We start from the raw sequence: 17,221 nt of genomic DNA on the forward strand, positions 1-17,221 counted from the left end.
CGGCGCCGCGGGGCAGGCCGGGAGCTGCAGGCGGTGGGAAGCGCTTCCGGGTCGCCGGTTCCCAGCGGGGCGCGGAGGAAATGAGCTCAGCCGGGGGCCGCGGCGGCGGGGCTGAGGGGCGGCCGCGGGCGGGTGAGCGAGCGAGTGAGTGCCGGGGCCGCCGCTCCCGGGGCTGTGGGGCCGCATCCCTGGTGTCCCGCCGGGCAGCGAGCGGCGGGCAGGGCCAGGCCAGGCCTCCGGCCGCCGCCGTCCCGCCGCTGGGTCAGCCTCTCTTTGCTTTTCCAGGTGCCGGACCGGGCCCAGGGAGGAAGCGCGCCGCCGGCCTCGGCGGGAAGGCAGCCGGCGTGCGGCCCCCGGCGCTGGGGCGGGCCGAGCCCTCTCCCCGGACGTGCTGCCGCCCCCCCGGTGCGTAAGGCCCTGGTGCGTGCCGCGGCCCGGCCCGCGCCCCCCGGCAGCGGACAGCGCGCTGCTCCGGCCCGCGCAGGCCTGGCAGGGCGGGGATGGGGGGTCCCGGGAACCGAGGGGGCCGCTTGGCACGGACCAGGCCGCAGGACCCGGGCCAGGAGCGTGCCCGGTTTGCCAGCCCTGCGCGGGAGGGGCGGGCGTCCGGGCTCCCCCTGAGCTGTTGGGCTCGTTCCTTTTTGTGGAAAGTCTCAGAGGGGCCGTTTCCTGGGGGGTGTCCGAGCCGGTGTGTCACTGTTCCGCAGTCCTGCCTCCCACACAGCGCAGGAAGGAAGGGACGAGAAAATTTTCTCCTGTGGTAATGGGGGTAATTAAAGGTTATGTTACTGTTTACAGCAAAAGCCTCCTAGCTTATTACTTAATGAACACGTTAGAATGATAGTACCGACTCCTGCTCGGTTTGGCAACGTAGGGGATTCTGCTCATGTTTAGCTTCGTTCTGCTTAGCCAGAGAGGTGAATGCCTGAAGTGGTAGAACCGACTGAAAACTTGGTTCTAATGCATATGTTGGAGAGGTCTCTTTGCGTCTGGATTTATCTCATTACAGAATCAGTCTGGCTGTCTTTAAAAACATGTTTTTATTCTAATGAAGGGATTGCTGAGAGGCTAAAGCAAGTCAGGACATCAAGGGCAGATGTATAGACCTGAGGCATGTTTCCATTGTTACCAAAGATCCTAATTGCAAGACAAAGTGCAGTTGCTTCTGGTCTTGGTTTACTTATTCGTAACGGGTTATAGTAAACACCTATACCTATATCGTAAACTGTTACTTGCAGTGCCTGGACAATGTCTGACCAATTTCTCTATAACCCTTAGCTGCTTTGTTTCAGTAATGAACTTCTTATATAACACCACGACCATGGTACAGGATTTTTGGTTGCTGGTCAGGAACTACTTTCCTGGGCAATTCCATGTGTAACGTGCAGTTGCCTTTGACTTAGATTTGCTCATGGACTGCTTGAGCCAAGTGACGTAGTCGGAAAAAACTTTGCCTTGCGCAGATGTCGCTTGAAGCTTGCTATTGTGTTTTATAGTGATTAATTGAAAGTAAAGAGTGATGGCAGCTAGTGGGAGTTCCAGTTAAAGCATTTATAGACGAACTGAGCTTTTTTGGCACTGAAATTCTTCAAATTGGTTTGTGTCTTGGTGATCTGCACAATATCTGTATTGCTTGTTATTTAACATACATTGTTTGCAGTTTGCTTAATTAGAATAATTGAGTTAGGAATTGCAAAATAATGTTGGTTTAGGTGTTGTTCTAAGTTCAGTAGTTATTCAGATCTCTGGGAATTTTAAGATACCATCTCTAGCTGCCAAGTAATTTGCTGTACAGATGGATGGTTGTGGGCTTTCTCTGTTGAAAGCTGAGGTGGGGTGAGAAGGAAGAGGGATGTGGGAAGAACAGCAATGCAATTAGCAGGTTATTATATTTATTTCTAAAAGGTTACTCATGTGCCATAGGCACAGAACAGAGAAGGGAGGAGATATTTGTAGTCTGAAAGAGTTCTAAAACAACAACAAAAAACAACAGCAAAATGTTTTTGAGAATAATAATTATTAGAAGGAGGATAGGTAAGAAACCTGTATTTGTACTTTTCCAGTTAAAGAACTGCAGATCTGGCCTGTTAGACAGAGTTTCATTCTTTTCTTTGTTTCCATTTTGAGCTTATTGTCGATGGAAGGATAAGTGTAGTGAGGCTGGGAGAAGCAGTGAATGTCTAACAAATATTCCAAAGACCGGACATACTTGTTGGGGGTGGTAGTGGTGTGTTAAATTTTTTTTTTTTTTTTTTTTTTTTTTTTAATTAAAACTACATTCACTGCTTGGCATTCCAGGATGGAGGAAGAAGAGTTTTGAATTAAAGGAGTTGCCAGGAAATAGAACATTATGGTTCAGCATTTCAGTGTCGAGGCATTTGAAGAGACATTTGTAAATGTCTCCAGCTAAAAACCAAACCAGCAGCAACAAACTGCACAGATACACACCCCGGCTGAAGGAAGGACAGAAAGCTCTGCCATTGTGTTTCACTCTGCACGAAAAAAGAGTTGTGTTCTTTTGGGAAGTTGAGAGGGAGCGGAATTAGCTTGGACTGCAGTATTGTGTGGTGTTTGTAAGTGTTGGCTGCAGACTAAATAACAGGAAGTCCAGAAAAGTTTAGTGTCCCTCACTAACAGTAACGCAGCCGTAACCTGACTGTGAGGTGCTGAGCAGCCATTACGCTGCTGCCTCAGTTGTCTGGAAAACAGCTAAATCTTGTCCCTAGGAATCTACTGAAAGTATCTCTTTAATGTGGGCTTTGTGTTTTTGTTGTAAATGGAAATTCCAGGCTTCTGTATTGATCTTACACGTTTCTGTTCCAAGGGCCCAGTGGTTATGACTGCTTTTGCCGTGCCATCCTCGTCTGGTGACTCGTGACTCTTCACCAATCACGGCGGAATCCGTCAAGCCCACGCTCTGCAGGGTTGTCATCTACCTACAGAAGGAGATGTCGGGAGACACGTGTCTAACCACCACCCTTTGTCCAGCTGCAGGGCCCAAGCCCAAAACCTGCAGCTTCAAAGGGGGCAGCCTTGGTAACAAGTATGTGCGACTAAACGTTGGGGGCTCTTTGTATTACACTACAGTACAAGTACTGACCAGGCACGACACGATGCTTAAGGCCATGTTCAGCGGCAGAATGGAAGTGCTCACAGACAAGGAAGGTAAGGGAACGTCTTTTGTTGATAATTTTGTAAAACAAGTGGTTGGTGGTTTTTTAAATATCTTAAAGCTATGCTCGGTTAAGGACGTAGGGAAAGATGTAATCCAAAAATAGCTTGGAACATTAGGCAGCCAGCTCCCATTGGCGCTAACAATCCTCTGCGCTTTATAAAAATGTGTTCTTTTGTTACTAAAATTAACGAGCGGAAGGACTGGTTCTCTTTCCTGCCATCACAGCTGGTGTGCAGATTGTTGATGTTGTTATGAAGACTGAACAGACAGTATGTGGGTTGTCATTTATGTGGTGTCATGTAGCGGTATCATTCAAAATGCGTATGTGGGGAGGGACATTCAGTTTTTGTCTTTAAAACCCAGAATAGCCTTGCTTGCTGTGTTGAGAGTTCTTTTTTTCCTCCTCCCAGTAGCATGTTCCACTTGTGGCTTATGATGCTGTGACAGTATTTAGCTGTCAGTTGAGTAGTATGTCACCTCCTGCCAAACACTCAATATCGACGTTATATCGATCCGTAATAAATTATGGAGTAGAACGAGTAAGAGGACCAATATCAGCAATGGCTACGAGTGCTTTCATTTTCCTCTGTTTAGTAGTCCAGGGCAAAAGTGATACCTTAGGAACCGGGGTTGTGGTGCTGTGGAGAAGAGGCTGAGAGAGGTTAGCAAGTATTTAATCTCTTGGCGTTTCTGAATACTCATTTGCGAAAGCTCTGCTGCAAACCCAGATTACATCAGTTTAACCTTGATGCACACCAGTGTGTTTACTTAAACTGAAACAACTCCTTGTGGAGTTTGTGTATCATTTAAACCAAGTTCCCCTTGAGTAGGCTGGGTCTTGGGTGTTACATGCAACTAAATTAGTTTAGTCCAGCAGTTTTGTATAAGAGCCTTGGCCTGAATGGAAAACAAGGTTCGTGTTCTGACAGCCACAGCTGGAGAATCTAGCAGTGGTTTAGCCTACTTTCCTGTGTTGTTTTCTGTGCCTAGGTCCCAAATTAACACTTTTTTGCCTGCCTTCCCCATTATGGAAAAGGGTTTGGCACTGTATTAAGCCCTCTGCCTCTGTGTGTCCTACAGAGCTATTGTTTGCCAGCAAGTCAGACATCCTGTTTCCTACAGAATGTTACTTCAGGGATGTTTTAAAATTGCAAGAACTGTCTGTCTGCTACTGTTTCCTGTGCTGCGTCCCCTCTCCTCTCCCTCCTGATCTCTCTCTGTCCTGTTTTTTGCTCCCGTTTGGAGACTAGAACAGCCTTTTTCCTGTACTGGCTTTTCTGGGCTAGTTTACCTTTTAGCATCTTCAGAACCCTTCTCTCATATTTTTAGCTTAAGGCTTTTCTTTTGGGGTGTTGGAAAGTAGTGAGGACATACCAAAGGAGTGGGTCCACTGTCAGTTTCTGTTCTGTAACCAAATTCAGTTAGCTCAAAGTCCCTAAAGACTGAATGAAATGGGAAGAGTATCATGTGCAGTTTCAGGAAACATTAATTTAACCTCTCAGAGGAGCTTTTTCTTGCCCTCTAGTGTTGAGGTGATTGAAATGATGTGATGGATGTTTTTCAGGCTGGATCCTTATAGACCGTTGTGGGAAGCACTTCGGAACAATTTTAAACTATCTCCGAGATGACACGATTGCACTTCCAAAACACAGGCAGGAGATCAAAGAGTTGATGGCAGAAGCCAAATATTATCTCATTCAGGGCTTAGTGGACATGTGCCAAGCGGCCCTGCAGGTAAGAAATAGAAGTAGCCTGTAAAGTGTTTGGCGGATATTTTGCTTATAAAATTTACTTAAGACAACTCGAGAGGGTATTTCGTGGCCTTAGAGATGGCATCAAGTCTTAGAGGTACAAGGCAGCCTGGAAAGGAAACGAGGCAGCAGCTGGGTAAGTTGATGGATCTTATCCAGTACGTTTATCAAAGCCATAGTTATCCATGCTCTGTGTGCACGCTTGAGATTCTGCAGTGCTTTGAATTACACATGAAATTTAGTTTATGATCTCCCTGGAAATGTTTTCAGACCCCTGTGCTATGATGGCACAGCCTTCGCCACAGGTCCTGTACTCTGAAGGCATTTAGTGCAATTAGTGAGGTGGTTGCATTGTCAAGGAAGCGATTTCTTTATGAGAAGAGAAGGATCGTCCCCTGGTTAGATTATATGAATCTAGAATGTGGAAGATGTAGATTCAAGTTCCTGTTATTTCACAGAAGTCAGGTGTGATGATGGATAAATCATTTCCCTTTGTGCTTCCGTTCAGTTGTCCAGCCGCCCCCTCAGAAGGGGATAGTAGCACTTTACTACTTCACAGGGATGTCAGGGGGGTGAGTAAAGTAGAAACTGTATTCACAATTTGTCATTTAAATAGAGGTACTGGTTCTTTTCTGTTTCTGTTTTTTTAATTTTATTTAGGAAATAGATAGTGAATGAGTTCCTCTTGTGTGAAATGAAATAAAAGCCAGAAATTTAAAGGAAACTGATTGAATAAACGTGATTATTTTGGGCGTATGTTTTAAAAGACCTTATGGCATTTGTCTAAATTTCCCCCAAGTTATGTCACTTCTAATTAGATAATATTTATAGGCAGAATGGGTTTGAATCTTTGAAAACGTGGTAAATTTTTTCCTATGTTTGAATCTTAATGGAGAAGAAGAGCCATATGGTAAGCACTGATTACTTTAAGGACTTTTCTTTGTATCAATTTTACTACTACTCTTTGCAAATATATAAGCCCATAGTAGCTTTATTCCCTTTACTAGTCCCTATGTCTTGAACTGATTGAAATCAGCTTGTTCTGCCAACTTTTTAATAAGGTTAGCCCAGATGCAATATATATACCTTATTATTAGTCTTAAGATTGTGAAATTAATGTTTCTTGCAGGACAAAACTTAGTAATTAATAAATACCTTGCATACTAGGTTCAATATTCTTCCTGAATGCGCTGAAAGGAATGCAAAGCCACACTGACAATTTTCCTTCTGGTTTGGAATTGAAAACCTTTCTTCTAAAAACAAAATGTTCCAAGGCTTTCCTATTAGTTATTGAACTTTCCTTAATTTGCTGCATGAGGCATCTGGAGTCACAGACTGTACTACATGCTCTTCATTGTTGCTTTTTTATCACAAGGGGCTGCGGTCCGTTTTGGTGACATGCTGTTCTTGCCAAATGTTCAGTTCACAGTGGCTGATACTCTTGCATACCACGGTGTTTTGAGTTGATTAAAACTAGTGCAAACTCTTGTGATCCTTTTCTTCAAATATGACTTGAGCTCAGTGTCCTTGCTGTAGCTAAGGAGGACATCCGCCTGCATCCCAATATTTCAATTACTGCTGACTTCTGGGGATAAGAAATCTCTCTGCTGTATTTCTGGGTTGCAGAGCAAGGTAATGCTGTGTGGTTACTATGGCAACACAGAGCTTTTCCTTTGCATCACAGGAGTTGGGAACATGGCTGGAGGGGCTGCAGAAGACAGCAGCAATAGATGTTGGTTTTAGCATTTATCTCTCTTGAGTTTTTCCTCTCTCTCTTCTTTCTTTAAAACAGGACAAGAAAGACTTGTATGAACCTGTCTGTAGCATCCCTATTATCACATCTCCAAAAGAAGAGGAGAGACTGATAGAATCATCAATGAAAGTAACTGTTTTTTCACAACTATCCAGTGAGAAACTGGATTTTTGCTAAATGTATTCAAACACAGAACTTACCTTTTCTGCTTTTTTTCTTTCTCTCCCAATAGCCTGTTGTTAAGCTGCTTTATAATAGAAGCAACAACAAATACTCCTACACCAGGTATGTCAGCTTTTTCTCCACTGTAATGGGAAAGTTTCCCTTTGGCTATGGGAATGGAAGATGATGTGGTACAACTTAACTTGTTTTGGGGTTTTTTTTGTTTGGTTGGTTTGGGTGGGTTTTTTTTGCTTACAGCAGTGCTCTTCTATGGATTTGAGTGCAGTTATTTTTGATTGATGTGACTCCAAACAGGGGGAGAACACAACAAACTCTTATCTGTTGCAGTCTAGTGTACAGTTCAGTTGTGTGAGAAAGATGAACAGAAACAAGGGACAAGAGCTAAGAACTATGAGACTATTGACTGAAACTAGATGTAACTTAGGTAATGCAACACAAACTGGTAACCAGAGCACTACCTCGTCAATGCAAAGCTAGCGCAGCTGTGATCCCTACCTCATCAGCTTAGCTTTACTTTTGAGTCTGAATATACCTCTGCCAGCACTCTCTTACTCTGACCTACAGAAATTCTTGATGTTCCAGCACCTTCAGTGCCTCTAAATGAATTAATTATTTGGTTACTAAAGAAAGTATCTGTTCTGCTCAGGAACAACCTAGATAGGGCCAGGGCAAGAATTTACTGGTTTTCCTCCTGTATAAAGTAACATTATTTAGTTTTATGCTGTAACTATCATGATCCCTTTGTTATGATGCTATCAGAATGGCTTTGGATTTTCCCAAACCAGTCATTGAAGTGATGTGAGTAATCCTTTATGCTATGCCGAATCCTCATTTTCAGCCTTTTCAGTCTGAGATGCAATCTTGGAAGCTTTTTTCTCTAGACAAACTGATTGTCTACCTGTCAGAGAGATGGATTCTAACAATCATGATATTTCAGGTAGCCAGGAAATGCTACCTACGGGAGTGCTGAAGAGCAGCCTGTTTTTCAGCAGATTGCATTCTGTACTGCACCCCTCCCTGTGTTACCCTTTAGCTAAAGGCAGTGATGCTAAAGCAAGCACAGAATAGCATATTAGTCACCATGGGTCTGGAAAGTAAATGTACTAGTAATGAGAGCAACATAATCCTGGATACCGGGAGGTGCTGGTATCTCAACTAGCTGTAGAGTTCTAATTATTCCTTGTGCATGAATCTACATGCCTGATGGTGTTTAAATGAGGCATCTTTATTTAAAATTCTACACTGGCTGCTAGCAAGCAAAGATTTTTTCCTTCTATTCTTCCTAATCAAGAGTATAAAAAGAGCCTTCTTGGTTATGTTGTCCGTGTGATCTAATAATGAAGACTTCTACCTTCTTTTCCCAGCTCTTCCACTTGATAGAGCCTGGGACTTGTCACTGGCTGAATACCAGATCGCTTTATCAAATGATTTTTGGGAGCTGAAGATTTTCCCTGGTTGTACATCATGCTTTTTTGATTTAGATCTGAACAGAAATACTTCTCAGACTAAGTATTTTCTGTAAAGCCCAGTTGGCTGTCCTTATTGGCAGTGTCTTGATTCACAAGTATTTCATAGCCTTCCTGGACTACTTGCAACAGTTAAGATACTGCATGCAAAAGTACGATGACATGTCTCTGGGTAGATTCTTGGCAGCAAGGTGCGAACCTTGAGCTTCTGGGTCCAAGGAGTAAGGAATTTTACTGTTAAAGCTAGCAGGGTTGGCTTTATTTATTTTGGCAATAATATGTTCACTAATTTCCACATAGCCACACGTAATTTCCCAGCCACCTGTAAGAGGAGACACAGGGGCACAGTGCACTTACTTTTGATAGAGCTGCATTCAAGCTAATCAGAGGAGTAAAGCTTTTAGGTTTTTCTTACTTGATCAAATTGGACATTTATTGGCCATGATGTTGTTATTTAAGTAAAATATTTTAAATTTTAAGAGTAGCTTTCTGATTGCTTTATTTGATTTTAAAGCTATAATACTACGTATATTTTTTTCTCTAGAACATCTAGATCTTGCTTTGAAAAGTAATTAAGATCCTACATTGTGTTGGCTGTCAATAAAACTTAGTTTAAATAATGTATCACCCTGGAAATTTGTATATGGTATCACTAGTGTTACGTGCAGAACACCTTGCTTTTTAGCTGGCCTTCTAACATGCATTGACTCTTTGGACTTTTGCTGTTACTAAGCTGAAGAGAACTGCAGTTAGTAATGTGATTTAATTGTCTTGAGCATCAGTCAAGAGATAGTTGTAGATAGTTGATGTAATGATTTGGGAAATTGTGCTGTCGTTATTAATTATATAACTTGACCTCTAAAGGCTGGTGTGTTTGCTCATGGGGATCAGAGCATCTTATTTGTATCTGAAATTGGCTATTACCCTCTCTTTTCTTGGCAGCATATGGCAATGAGTCACTACTTATTTGTATTCTGCAGTGAGATCAATGCTTAAAACTGTGGTGGAACAGGCATCTAAATTCTGTAGAGATGGCCAGTTGAAAAACCACAAAAACCGTATTCCTTCTTTTGTTGCTGTGTTTCAGTAACTCAGATGACAACTTGCTGAAGAACATAGAACTGTTTGACAAACTCTCTCTCCGATTCAACGGCAGAGTCCTTTTTATTAAGGATGTTATTGGGGATGAAATCTGCTGCTGGTCTTTCTATGGACAGGGTCGGAAACTTGCTGAAGTCTGTTGTACCTCTATAGTGTATGCTACAGAGAAGAAGCAAACTAAGGTAATGGAGTTTTACCCTCCTGTCTCTTACGGTTTAAAAAAAATTGGGTTGATGACACATTGCAGAAAGATACAGATTTTGTATAACTTAAGCCATATTGCTGGGGCAAGCAGTATCACTTCTTGGAAAAGCTTTGATGCCAACTTTCTTGGATATTGACTAGAATTGATGATCAGTGACATGAAAATGAGAAGGCTGGCTCGCTGCTTAGGGAGCTGCAGGATGAGCTGGTGTCTTGGTAAAAGATGCTGCACACCAGATAGAGTTCAGAGAAGACTAAATATAGTAGCTGGTTTGAAGAAAGAAAGACTGAGAATGGTAATTCTGAAAGCATGTGCATTTAGCCCTAGTCTCTTAAAGTTGATGGACTTTGTGTCCTTAAAGCATGTAAGTGCCTTTACATTCTTCTCTAATTAAATGAAGTAAAGATCTAATTCTGCTCCTAATTATACCTACATAAGTTTACTTCATTGCAGTTACTTTGTGCTGTGTTTCACTTGCACTGATGTAATCATCTTATGTAATTGGACTAAATGGTTGTGTCTGGGAGTATAAATTTCTCCAGAGTGTTGGAAAACATGTGCCAAAAAGAAGATTGAAACTGATCTGTCCCAAACTGAATAACTGAAATGGATGGGATGAAATAAATGAAATGGAAACTGGAGCTCAAACACAGTTTAGAAACATGATATTTTTATTATCATTGTGCTTTTATGTGCAAAACTATAGAATATCTGTTAAAAAAGTTCAGCAGGAGTGCAGATTCCCAATAGTCAACCTGTCTTGATTTCCGTACATTTCCAGCAATTCTTCTCATAGTCTTCCCACCTCCGATTTTGCAAAGGTTACCTAGAGACTTGCTTTCAAGCACAGTACATCCTAAAGAGATGAGTTGCATGCATTAGAATATGATAATGATTAGCATGATAAATCTACAGAGTTTCCCTAACTTCATGAGTTAACTTCTCACTTGCAGTGGTGCAGGTAAGGTGACCAGAGTCCAACATTAGTACTTAAGAATCAGAAATACTGTATTCCATTTTAGAACAACTTAAAAGAAGAGGTGAGGTAGGTGAGCTGATGGTGGGAGTAATCCTCTACTGCTTTGCTCATCTTTCTCATTTACAATTGTTTTACTTCATGTCTTTTTATGGCTCAAGTATCTTTTTACTTCTGGGCATGTGTTCCAGTCATGTTACCCTGGATAGATCAGAAAAGGACATATGCTGTTTTTTGTAGGTTGAATTCCCTGAGGCACGAATTTATGAGGAAACACTAAATGTCTTACTATATGAAACACCACGGGTTCCTGATAACTCTCTGCTGGAAGCAACAAGCAGGAGCCGAAGCCAGGCATCTCACAGTGAGGATGATGAGGGTTTTGAACTTCGTGACCGCGTGCGCCGAATCCACGTGAAGAGATACAGCACCTACGACGACCGTCAGCTTGGCCACTAACGTATCAGGAGAGAGGGTTTGGTGTCAAGGCTTGTATTGATATTCTTTGAAGGAGATCAAGAAGTAGGGAGGGATCAGTTGGACTCTGGATTGATCTTTTGGCTTCTTGGCTCCCTAGAGAAGCAAATGGGCATTTGTGCGCACAAAGCAACACTAAAGGCCAAGGGCTTTGAGAACTAAGATGTTAATTTTGCACCATGTGCTTTAAATAGACTGGCCCCTTTTGGATGCCACGTGAGGAATGGAATTTGGAACACCAGTTCTGACAGTTTGTGGTTGCTCTTTCATGTCTAATGACTTGCCAGTTTTCTGAATTCCTGTGAGAAGTACTACTGTTCCTGAATAAGATGGTGTGATTTGAAAATCTTTTTCCAGATACCTGCCCTTTTAGGGTTTTGTATAATAGAACTCCCAGTTTTTAAATCAAGATACTGAAGAGGGGGCGGAGAGAACTTGAACATGATTACTCTTAGCAAACACTACATCTGATAACCCTCAGAAGAAGCGGTTAGCTATCCAACAGTCAGATGCACTGCACGTGTGATTTCTCCCACCTCTCTCCCCTAGTATGCATACAAAAGTTTGTGTTCCAAGATAGCTGTGTTTTAAAACTAATTAATTCTAAGGCAAGCTCTTCCAAAGAGGTAAGAGTCAAGTCATCTAAAAGCCTCCCCTTGTGAAAAATGAGAAAACTTTGAAATATTAAATATATACGTAATGATTTCTCTTGGGAGATGGAGAAATGGTGAAGGAAGAAACTTCTTCAAGTAAGAAGGCTTCAGGGATAAATTGTGGCAGGGTTGCCATTGTTTAGGCTTGGGATAGTGTAATCCTGTTTAATCCCCCAGATTGCCATTGTTTATATAGTTTTACATTAGTTTCCTCTTGTGGCCCAAAAGTGCTATTGATGTTAAATATCTCAAGCAGCAGGGGAAAAATTGCAGTGACTGTAGAAGTACAGACTAAACAACAGTTTATAATGCTAGATCATGTTCATATACTGACAGGTGAATTCAAGTTTTGTGTTCTGAATCCCTTCTAGAGCATAGAAGTTGAAGTGGAAAGAGAAGAATAGTCATAAAAATCTTGTTCTGGCATGAAACTGCCAGAGGCTTTGGACACAGGAGAGAGGTAGCTTATACTGAATTTTAAAATGAAATAATCACTTTTATCCTGAGTATTTGGCTGGGTGCTAGTTGTAAAGGGCCTTTCAGAAGGTTGGAGTCAAGGCTGCTCTGCAGATTGGGTCTCTGGAAACAGATTCAAGTTTAGAATGAAAAGTTGTTACTGTATTTTTAAATGTTTGCTTGTGTGTTTTAGCTGTAGGCTGCAGATTCAAATTTTACCACTGTCCTAACAGGTTATTACTTGATGGCTGTTCATTGGCAGCTATGGCTATGTGACAGCAGTGGAGCACGCTCCGCACCTGCTTTTATGTTCCATATTTTACATGAACATGGAAGGCTTGGATTCTACGATGGTTAGTCTTGAACTGCTTTGACCAGTGCCAAATCTACCTATAAGTGTTAAAGCAAATTACTGCAAAAGCCTGACAAGAAAATAATCCCAAATTAATACAGTGAAGTCATAACTGGAATTGAGGTGGTAGATGGTTTGGTAGAAATAGCAGCAGAGGAGGGAACAAAAAAAAATTATTTCCACTCAATTAGGCTTTTGAAAATGAAATTGTTGACCCTTGGTAAGAAAGCAGTAATGAACGCAAACTTTCAGGACTTTATTGCCTAGCCAGGCCTCTACATGTGGCAGCCTTTCACTTAATTCTCCTCACATTCAGGAAGTAGCGTTGCCACAGTAATGCACCTGCCTTTTTGTGAAAGGCCTCTTTAAATCTCTAATAACCTCTTTTCTTTTCATATTGCTTTCTGTAAGTTGTTGTTTTCCAGCTGGTTTTTCTATTGTGCCAGTGAAAATACAGCTGTTGAGATTAGTTTTTGACAAAGACTTTTGTGGGTTTTTTTTCTTTAATTCTGCTAGTGTGTGATGTGGATTTTTTTAAAATTTTTTTCCCCTCCACTGATACTATTTAAATTAACTGTGGTGGGTGCTTTGAAGCTACCAGCAGAGCCTGTAGTGATAGGGTCTTTATGCTGTACTTAATAGCTTCAATTTACTCTCTTGTACTTTTTTTTCATCTTGTAACAAATAAGACTGCCACTTAAAATCCATGTATGACACTTCTGTTTCTTGGCAAATGGTTTATATTATTTTTTTCTTGTTACTATCATAGTGAATGTTAACATTAAGTGAATGAAGCTGGTAGCCTTGCAAAACTGTGTTTAAAATAAGTTACAAGCAGAAAACTGTTATCTTTGCATTTCTTTGCTCTGGAGAGTACAGGTATGGGAAGGAGTGTGTGAAAGAGAACGAGTATCAGATCCGTGTGCTAGTCCAGAGCCTTTCATTCCGTGACTGGATTCTGTACTCCCAGGATTCATTAATGAAATGAATTCAAACTGTGAATTATTACACTGTAAGAAGCAGAGAAAAGCTGTGTTTTGATTTAGTTGGTTTTCTTTTTCCTGTCTCCCATAGCCAACAAGTACTATTAATTTCTGATTTGAATTCAGATTAAATTAATCATGGAAACAAACTGTTTTGAGAACCATCTGGGTTGTGAAAATCTTTTTAAAAAGTGCAAAATAACTTCTTGGTATTTGTGGAACGTGGAATGTCAGAACTGTAAGCAGTTATGAATGTTTTTTAAATATGTACAGATATCCTTTTCATTTTACCTTCTTCTCTCATCCCCATTTGTTCTCCCTTCTCTACCCCCAATTAGTACTGATCACAAAACATCTGCTTTTAGGTTAAGATATGACTAGAACTGGAATGATGTTAAACAGTGTTTGGCCACTGTGGACAGAACTCAGTCTGTAGGCTTTACTCAGAGTAATAATTTCATGCATAAACACTAAAGTTTTGTCTATTCAAAAGGTGTTTCAAAACTACAGTCTTGGTGTTCTTTGTCCTGGTAAGGTTTTCAGGATGTGGCTGGGAGATCCCAGTTAAATACCAGTGGCTGGGTTTGACTAGCAGTTCTGTAGTTCCCTCCACTGGTGGACAGATAAGAATAGAGAACATCGGGAAATCCTCTGTGTAGGTGTGTTCTGGGAAGTGTGCTGTTCGGACATACACAAGGCGTTGTTGTACATGACTGTAGCGTTAGAGATCCCCTCCCTAGGTAGGGCTGCTATACTTGGCTTCCTGATAAAATCTGGAATGCCCTGAGTTACTTCTTGCCTGAGGGCTTACAGAATTGGATAATTCACAAAGTCACAGCAAGTCTAAATATAGACATGGATGCAGCCATCAGTTCATGAGGTGACCATTTTCTAATTCAATTCACAGAACACTGTATTTTCTCTTAAGAGTCCTGTTTATCTGGAACTGCTCCAATACAGGATGTTAATTGAATGTCCTTTTCACCAAAATCATGCACGTTGATTTATACAGTCTCTGTACTACCAGGTTCTGATAATTCTGAATACTGTAGTTTTGATGTAACACATGCTTTGTATTCTCATCTTAATAATCCTTTACTTAATTAAAGGCTATAAATTGTTTTGACAAGAACATTCTAGACATTCTAGAACATATTTTTACAACCTGGTATAATGGAGAAAAAGCATCACTGGAAAGGATAATGTAGTTTTGAAATGCAGCATTCACTTATTTGTAGTAAGCTGTCCACCTCTAGAGAGAACAAACAGCTGTGCTTCCTAAGAATCTTCTCTGCTGGCTTTAAATATCACAAATTATGATCCCTATTAAGACAATATAGATTTCTAATTATATGCATTTGTCTGCAAGTTAAGAGACTTGTAATGGCTTCCTACATAGCCCATCACCAATGGATGTGTTTACTGATGTGCCTGTGAATTTATAGTAGCCTTTAGGAGGAAGAAATGCCGTTTTGCCTCATTTGTAATGTATGACTTCTAACTACATCGGCTAGCATTCATTAGCTGCTGGAGCTCTTTTTGAAACCTCACTGTCCTCTTCACTCCTAAATTTAAGTGAACTTCTGCACATTCAAATATTATATTAGCAGACTGAGAGAATGAATGGAAAACATTAACTGACATCTATACACAAGTACTGTAATAAAGGGTTGCATGTTTCTGTAATGGGGTCCTCGCATATGGCAAAACAGCCTCAGTCTTTCTGCAGAGGAGGAGACTTGGTGCCTTGAGTGAATGTCTTATGTTAAACATCTTTTCAGTATCAGTGTTAATTAGGCAATAATGTCAACAGAGAGAGCTCTGCAGGGTAGCAGCCTCCAACTGCTTGATAAATGCCGAGACTAAACTAAATGTTTAACCTTCACCTTGACATTTAGTTTTTGGAACAGGAGACATTTATCCTATCATAACGTTCCATTCCACTGACTTTTTCTGTCTTGCACTTCTTGGTTAAAATATAAAATAACTGACTGAGACTGGAAGGGCATTGGAGGGACCGATACTATGGCGTTATTGAAAAGCTGCATTCTGCTTGGAACAGGCAATGCTTATTGTGGTTTTGATTAGGTCTTTTTTTTTCTCTCAGTTTTTTAATTTTCAGACACAACTCACTCTTAGAAATACCGATGAAGTATACCTTATACTTAACTGAATGTGTCTGGCCCAGCAGAACCTGTTTTACGCAATTAGATTGTATCCTCTGACAATCCTTGGCATTGAATTTTTACAGCCAAATTTCACACCATCCATTCTGTTAGGAGAACTGAGGTTTTATTAAGCGATGAGTGGGCATGAGTCCTGTTTCCAGCTTTGCCACTAACTTGGTGACATACAGCAAGTCAGTTTTTCTGTATGTGCATAATTCTTCCTCATCTGTAATAAAATGGTGGTAAGACCCTCCCCTATCTCAGAGGGACGTTGAAGCTTAATTTGTTTAATAATAGTAAAGGACTTTGGATTTCTATAATGTTTTGTATCCAGAGGATAGCAAATATGATTGCTGATTTTGTTTAAACTGACATTCTGTGATCAAGCTGTTTTCTTATAGCATCAGGCTTTGTTTTATTTTTATGTCTAACTTTTAAGGGTCAGTCTTATGGATAAAATACTTAGTTAATGCAGTAACCTTATTAGCTATCGATTAAAGTGTTTTTCTCTTTTATCAGTGCATTAAATGGAAATGGAACACTAATTTTTAATAAAGTATTATATTTTGTCTTCTGTGACTTTTCTCCAGCATCATAACTTTTTATTTGTCATGTTGGTCTCTGCACTTTTGTGATCCTCACCAAATATTTAGCATTCCTGAGCCACAGAAATACTGTATCAGCAAATGGCTTTTGTATTATATGGAGCTGTTGCTACCCGCACCCATTGCCTGCAAGGTCAGGCTGTTTGTAGGAGGTATCAGTGTACTTACAGGTACACAGCAGCCAGCTGGTTTTGATTCTATCTGGCCTTTTCCCTTAATTGTGGAATGTCTGCAGTGGTTTTTCATGTTCATGGAAATAACTTCATTTCCTAATAAGAATTTTGAACTTTCATCAAGTCTACACACAATTTGTATTACCACAAAGGTAACCTAACTTGTATTTTGAAAAATCTTTAACCTTTCTTGAGTCTGTTGTATGAGAGCTTGTAGAACCTGCTTTTATTCATCGTGGTAGGACTTTCTGGTTCTTCTGACTGGGTAACACGATTCAGTCTGCTCTACCTGCTGCCTCTCTGGAAAATGGAACAACGCTGTTACCTTCTTTTTGCCTTTCTGCCTGCAGTAATGGATGTCTGTCTGGTTCTCCTGCCCTCTATTCTCTGCACCGTTCTGTCTGCCTTTCTCTTCTTTTGCAGCCACAGCTGACGTTGGATTTTCAGCAGTAGGTGGAGGAGTGAATGGTGAAGTACCCCGAGTACCCCTGCTGAAGGAGTGACCTTGCCTACATCCTTATTTGCTGTGGAAGGAAGAGCTTGAACGCTTCCCGGGCCCCCTCTGTGGTTTTGCGAAGTGCTGTCCTTTTGCCACCATCAGAAAGTGAATCAAACAAGCTGAGCGTGCTGGTCACTGTTTTAGTGCGATACTGGAAAATAAGGAAATAAGCACCGGAAAAAGCAGATTTAACCTGTCACTGACCTGCTTCCCTTCCCTAGAGGCCGCTGTGCCGCTGCCGCGCC

General features: G+C 41.2%; 1 protein-coding gene across 2 annotated transcripts; it reads left to right on the forward strand.

Moving 5' to 3' along the window:
* The first annotated feature begins 27 nt into the window (after positions 1-27).
* TNFAIP1 (TNF alpha induced protein 1) lies at positions 28-16,275 on the forward strand. Of its 2 annotated transcripts, none has more exons than XM_054847118.1 (8): positions 28-132; positions 286-420; positions 2,825-3,165; positions 4,740-4,909; positions 6,719-6,808; positions 6,912-6,964; positions 9,416-9,611; positions 10,851-16,275. In XM_054847118.1, exons 3-8 carry the CDS (start codon positions 2,949-2,951, stop codon positions 11,067-11,069), a joined length of 945 nt encoding a protein of 314 aa, XP_054703093.1. In that variant the 5' UTR covers positions 28-132; positions 286-420; positions 2,825-2,948; the 3' UTR covers positions 11,070-16,275. The 2 variants fall into 2 exon arrangements, with proteins under 2 accessions (XP_054703093.1, XP_054703092.1); XM_054847117.1 differs by having other exon boundaries at positions 286-405.
* The last annotated feature ends 946 nt before the right edge of the window (positions 16,276-17,221 follow it).

Source organism: Grus americana, chromosome 19 (assembly GCF_028858705.1).
Source record: "Grus americana isolate bGruAme1 chromosome 19, bGruAme1.mat, whole genome shotgun sequence".
In the NCBI taxonomy this organism is placed as follows: domain Eukaryota; kingdom Metazoa; phylum Chordata; class Aves; order Gruiformes; family Gruidae; genus Grus; species Grus americana.

Excerpts from the sequence above, each read along its gene's own strand:
- TNFAIP1 (XM_054847118.1), top strand. The coding sequence starts at position 2,949 with ATGTCGGGAGACACGTGTCTAACCACCACCCTTTGTCCAGCTGCAGGG. Across the intron at positions 4,910-6,718 it reads TGTGCCAAGCGGCCCTGCAG|GACAAGAAAGACTTGTATGA; the intron begins GTAAGAAATAGA and ends TCTTTAAAACAG. Across the intron at positions 9,612-10,850 it reads CAGAGAAGAAGCAAACTAAG|GTTGAATTCCCTGAGGCACG; the intron begins GTAATGGAGTTT and ends TGTTTTTTGTAG.